At 36.7% G+C, this 6,294-nt stretch overlaps 1 protein-coding gene across 7 annotated transcripts in view; it reads right to left on the bottom strand.

Moving 5' to 3' along the window:
• LOC107589861 (casein kinase I-like) overlaps positions 1 to 6,294 on the bottom strand; it is a 29,920-nt gene that overhangs the window by 10,050 nt on the left and 13,576 nt on the right. For all 7 annotated transcript variants that reach the window (XM_016278427.1, XM_016278431.1, XM_016278434.1 and 4 more), the window contains exons 4-6: positions 3,761 to 3,909; positions 3,444 to 3,678; positions 3,032 to 3,117 (exon numbers count right to left, since the gene is read on the bottom strand). In XM_016278427.1, coding sequence (XP_016133913.1) covers positions 3,032 to 3,117; positions 3,444 to 3,678; positions 3,761 to 3,909 — 470 coding nt within the window. The remainder of the gene's footprint in view (positions 1 to 3,031; positions 3,118 to 3,443; positions 3,679 to 3,760; positions 3,910 to 6,294) is intronic.

The raw sequence follows: 6,294 nt of genomic DNA, 5'->3' as shown, positions 1-6,294 counted from the left end.
ACTGGATAGCTGGCCAATCAGAGCACACCTCGCTTTGACCAATGAGCTTTATAAAAATCGACGCGTTTCAGAAAGGCGGGGCATAGAGAAGAAACAATAATGTGCAGTATGTGGAAAATAATGTGTGTTTTTTTAACCTTAAACCACAAACATTTCATTACACCAAATACAAAAAATAAATGTTCTTTTTAGGAACATGACCCCTTAAATTTTTCCTTGATATTTCCATATTTTCCATAATAGTGGGAACCCTTAAATAAGCAAGATTATGATTAGTATGTGTCATTCAACAGGAAAGTCACAAGGATGTCAGTCTTTTTTTTCTTCTTTTTTGTCTTCTAAATAGGTCAGCTTATCAAGGCTGTAAAGCTATTGGTTATTCTGCTGACTTTCCATGATAGTGACAGATAGCGGGGCTCATGACTGTTTCAGACATTAGCTGGGTGAGATAAGACTCTCAAACTTGAAAGATAGCATCAAAACAAAGTTAAGAGAATGAGACAACTGAATAGAGGGGAAAATCTAACCATAGATTTTTACTTTACCTAACTTTAAGTCTCAGTTTTTATTTGCAGAACTGATGAGAGACATTCATCTCTCATATGATATAGGGCTGTCACGATTCCTCGATTCAATTTGAATACTCAATTTAAAAAAAATCCTCAAATGCAATTTGCCCGCGTTGAGTAAGGTAAATCATTTATAAACCTACGCAAACACACGGGAAGACACATCAATATCTTTCTGAACATGTTAACTGTTCATCGCGACTTCAAAATAAAAGCTCAAACCCCGCTGAGACAAAATACAGATACTTGGTTCACTAGAACAAGACAATATTTCAATACTATTTTAAAGAAATTTTCAATGACAAAATATTTGTTTTTTAATTACAAAAAGTAAAAAAATGCAGTTGTATTTTGAAATATTTTAACTAATCTAGGGCTGTAACTAATTATTATTTTGACAACTGAGTGATCTAATATTTTTTAGTAACACAAATAGACCTAAGTGAAAACCAGGCTTCTGACTATTTATATATAACCTAACGATGAGGCAATAATAATTGGCGCAAATAAAATATCAAAACCAAGTAATTACATGATTTTATTGAACAACACTGTTAAAATACATAATGTAATATGCCTATACATAATATGAACATAACCAACTTAAAGGCACAATATGTATAAAATTTTTATTAAAATATCCAAAAACCACTAGAACAGTGTTACATATTTTGTGTACGGACATTATCCCAAATGTTTCAAAGAAGTTTAAATCCTGAGAAATAAGCAATTTTAACTAGTGACACGGACCGTGTCTATAGTGTCATTGTGTCGTCTGCCAATGACGTCATAACCCCTCGATTTCTGGTTTTGTTTTGTAGAAAACATGGAAACACCAAAGACACTTTAATATGTTGTGCGTTTTAATAGACCAGTGACGACCGCACAGAGTAGCATTATAACAGAACTTTCAAAGGTATCTAGTATGATAAAACAGCGCTGCTTTTTTTCCCCACATACGCACGACCAGAAGGAGCGGAAGCGGTCGACTGTGGCATAATAAAAGCTCCGCTGCTTTCGAGCCGTGTGTCACGCTCGTTCAGCGGCCTCGTTTCGCTTCGACGGCTTTCAGCCTCACCCTGCTTCATTCTACTACGTTAATAAATCATTAGCTCATCCATGAACATGATTTCTGCCCGAGTCCCGTCGGATTACATCGGCTGTGGGGATGAAGACCACAACTCCCATGTTTCCACACTCACAGCATCATCAAACTATGCCTTTGTCTCTTTTGAATATGTTTCCTCTAGGGCGAAAATTACTTTTTGTGCCTTTAAGTACATTATGTATTATAACAAATACCTGCAGAGGGCGTTACATTTGACTCTTTGGCCACATGAAAACTCAGAAACTTTTATTTTGAAATCGTGATGCACAATAAATGGCATATTTAGAAATAGGTTGATCTATTCTCCTGTGTTGGCAAAGGTTCATAAATGATTTATGCTACAAATCTAGTGAGATAATGCACACTGTTTTTCCAGATGAACGTTAAGATATTCAAATTCACAGCATATGCAGAGGAAGAGTTTAGCCCCTTTCACACACAGTCTTTACTGGTAAATTACCAATAAGTTACCATTAAGAGATCATTGTGTGAACAGGACCTTTTAAAATATCCCGCTAAATTTGTTCTGGCGATCATATCGTTCTTATGGAGATGACATGATTACTCTGAGCTGTTTACAAAGCTCCACTGCTTTTTAATTAGTTTTCCTATATAAATATGCACCTTTGAACATTGCACCTCGCAGCTTATTTATTAACGTGTCGTGCTTCTCCATTCATCAGGGCTGCGACTCTGAATTGGGTACTATTATGCGCGTCTCGTGTTTATAAGAGCAAAACATTCTGATTGGCTAGTAATGTTAGTTTGGGTGAGAGTGAAAGCTGTGCTCCTCTCATACCATTGGTAGGCAAACTCATGGACTCGAAAGTGATTTCAACAAGTTTTTTTTCCTGCAGCCAAACGCTGCACGCCGGAGATCCGGCACAGTGCCGGAGAACTTTAAGCCTTGCATTATATATTTTAACAGTTTTGCTCAATAAAACCATTTTGAACCAAGATTACTCGCTTTTGATACTTTATTTGAGCTAATTATTTTTGCATCATTGCTATTATATGTGTATTTTAGGTATTTTAATTTTAAAGGCTATTGTTCACTTGGGTCTATTTTTTATTACCACAAAGAAATTAATATAATTATCCGATTATTCGATTAATCATCAAAATAATCGTCCGATTACTCGATTACCTAAATAATCGTTAGTGACAGCCCTACTCTCATATATACAAAAAAATATACAAATCTTATGGTTTAAGATATTTAAAGCAATGTAACAGAATAAAACAAACAGCATTTTTCTAGATTTTCACAGTTAATTTTTGTTTTCGAAACAAACCTCTAAATCAAAATGAATCAAGGGAGCAAACATTTCTTTCACTCCACCTACAACAATACCTTTAAACCTTGCCAGGGCAGACTGCCTCGTAGGAAGTACATAAACATATGACCCAGCGCCTCCAAATCGTCCCGTCTGCTTTGCTCTGCAAGATAAAAAGACTTATGAAACTTCTAGCTACACTAGAATCTGTCTTCAGTCAGACAAGAAACTTAATTCAATGTGCAAAATTATTTTTATGAATTTAGCATGAATAAACAAAAAAAGCCAAACTCCTTAGCCAAAAAGAGCACCTGCATCTTACCAATACATCATGATTAAATCCAAGTGCTGTGCCTGAGCATGCAGAGATTTGTGTCACTAACAGCTAAGCTAGGTTTTAAGGCGTACTTTAGTCTTTATCCCCCCATTAAAATTCTAACAACCCTAAGCCCTGACAGAGCGAATCTTCCCCGTGTGTGTGGCTCTTACCCTTCCCCAGGTGTGTGTTGATGCTCATGTAGCGAGCTGTCCCTGTCAAGCTCTTGTGCTCCCTGTATGGGATATGTTTTTTGGTCTCAGGGTCAATGTATTCTTTGGCAAGCCCAAAGTCGATGATGTGGATTGTATGTTGCCTCTTGGTCCCTGGCCGGCCCACCAAAAAGTTCTCTGGCTTAACGTCCCTGTAGATCAGACTTCTTGTGTGCACATACTCCATCCGTGTGATCTATGATAGAGGTATATGTCATGTTGGAACTAATAAATTAAATTATTTTCTTTGTCTCATATAAGTGAGAGATAACACTGACCAGCTGAATTGCGATCATCAGGACAGTCTTGAGGGAAAAGGTTCTGTCACAGAGGTCAAACAGGTCCTCCAGACTGGGGCCCAGGAGCTCCAGCACCATGGCATTGTATTTCCCACAAGGCCCAAAGTAGTACACCTGAGGAACACCCTCTGAACACGTATATATGCAGTTAGAAAACAGATCCACAGAGCTCTGAAATATAAGTACAAACTGGCAATTTAGCACAGCATTAACTAAAATGAGGTTACATAATAAGATTACATAAAGACAAGGAACGATAATCTTTTGTTATGTGGTGTTCGGCATTCTTAGATGTTTTAGGAGTGATTATTAGGTCATATGAGGTAGACATGAATCTATTTTAAGACATTTGATGTACGCTACATTTTTGTGTATGGTAGGTATTATAGGGCAACAGATTTAAGGTACAGACTCTGAATGGGCTGGGAAATCTATTAGGTGCATATGAACACGGTGTATACAAGTGTTTCTTGCACACTAGTGTTGTCAAAAGTACCGATGTCGGTGCTGACATTTGAAAAAATGTGACGATGCCAGCATTTCCCGTAGGGCTGCGATTGTAAATATCGCAATATGCATATCGGAAAGGCATGCGATATCTGAATCATTTTAATAATAGTCTACCTCTATCAAAATGTTGCAAAAGCTCAAAGTTTTAAGTCGATGCATATAGCAGAGAATTGCTTGAAATGAAAGTGTTATCAAGTCCAGTAAGTTGCAGAAAACAACTCTTTGCCGTCTCGTCTTACACACACTTGAAGTGCGCGCACAAGCCGTATCTCGGACAGCGTCTCTTCCGTTTTCTGTGCGCATAGCCGCTGCACACGTGCAAAGAGACGCGTTTCAGACAGCACGCGAACACCGAGTTGATTCGTCTTTCGCATCTTCTCATGTCTGAACTATGCAACGATTATAGATTTTGTTGGTACAATTATTGTCTGAGGAATAATCACGGTTATGACGATTATTATGCATTTATTAATTTCACAAAATTAATAATGTATAAAATAACATGGACACGCTTTAGATAATAAAGTGTTATTTATTGCTGCCTTTAGAAACAGAAATATCACAGTAACCAATAATACAGCACAAAATAATAATAAAGACAAACAAATGTATCTCTCTCCAATTGGAATTAAAAAGGTGACCTCTGCTCTGTAAACATCCATGTCAGTATTTGCCTTTTGAAAATAACTAATGAAAATAGATCACAAAAGTATTGTGTTTTCAATTTGAACATTCTTCACATTTCTTTTGGACCTGAGGCAGAAAACTGGAAACATGGTGAAAAAAAAAATCTTGTTGGTTTTTGACTTATGCATAATACTATAAAAGGGATAATATATACAGTGCACAGCATAAATGAGTACACCCCTCTGAAACTTAAATTCAGCAATTACTCTTTGCGTAGAAGACGTGTTGTGTTTTTTTAGAGATATAATATTCCAGCAAGTCTGCTTGATCAGTTACCAAAGAAGAATGTTAAAATTATTCAAGAAAATACAATTTTCTTATCAAAGTGATAAAATGTTGTGTTGCAAAAATGAGTACACCCTCCTGAAAGTTACTAAATAAAACTAAAAGAAAAAAAAATCTGGTGTAAGGTTAAGGCAAGTATTGATCAACAGGTATGTTGAACCAAAACTGTTAAAGGCAAGTAATTTATTGATAATTAAGTGTTTTATGGCCCACTGAATCATACTCAGACTTAATGCTGACAACAATGAAACCACTTGAGAGAACTCTCAGGAGATTTATTTCTTAGCATAAAAGAGGACAATGGTACAAAAGGAATACCAAATTATAGTTTTAAGTGTGAAAATATAGCCAAAGTAACACAGAAATTCAAAAACAATGGACTTCTGAAAAGGCCCCTGAAATAATCAGGTCTTCACTTTAAGCTTTCATTTGGTGATGAGTGAGTTTTTGCTAGAAAAAGAGCCGGCAAAAGCTGTGAAAAGAGTGACACTTTATCTCACAGAGTAAGATGCAGCCTGCAGAAGTGACATGCATGGTTGTTTATCCACACCAGAACTACCGACTGTAGCCAAAGCACAATAAACTCATTTAGCTTTTTCCAAGGCCCATATTTACAAAATATAGACTTCTGGGAATCCATACTCTGGTCTCATGAGACTAATTCAATCATTTCGAATCTAACAGCATCCAAAATGTTCTGGTGTTGCTAGAGGAGGAGTACAGAGAGAAGTGCCTGGTTCCCACAGTGACATTCAGTGGTAGTTAAGCTCTTCTATAGGGATGTATGAGTGCTGAAGGTGTGAGTTTTTTAACATGACAATGAAGATATTCATTCTCCTGAGCTGAAAATCCTTCAGTGGACATGTATTTCAAATACCTGTCAAATTTCAAATAATATTTCAAATATGTCTTAACACTCTTGAGCTGCTGTGAGAGATTCTGTAGAGATGAGCTGAGCAACACTCCCCATTAAAGACCAGGGCATGTAAAGAGGTTGTCCTCCAGGAGTTAAACAGCACAGATGTGAAAAT

The sequence above is a fragment of the Sinocyclocheilus grahami genome, unplaced genomic scaffold, assembly GCF_001515645.1.
Source record: "Sinocyclocheilus grahami isolate Dianchi unplaced genomic scaffold, SAMN03320097.WGS_v1.1 scaffold121.1, whole genome shotgun sequence".
Lineage (NCBI taxonomy): Eukaryota > Metazoa > Chordata > Actinopteri > Cypriniformes > Cyprinidae > Sinocyclocheilus > Sinocyclocheilus grahami.
Note: the sequence above shows the minus strand (reverse complement) of the source record. Positions and strands in the feature narration are given on the sequence as shown.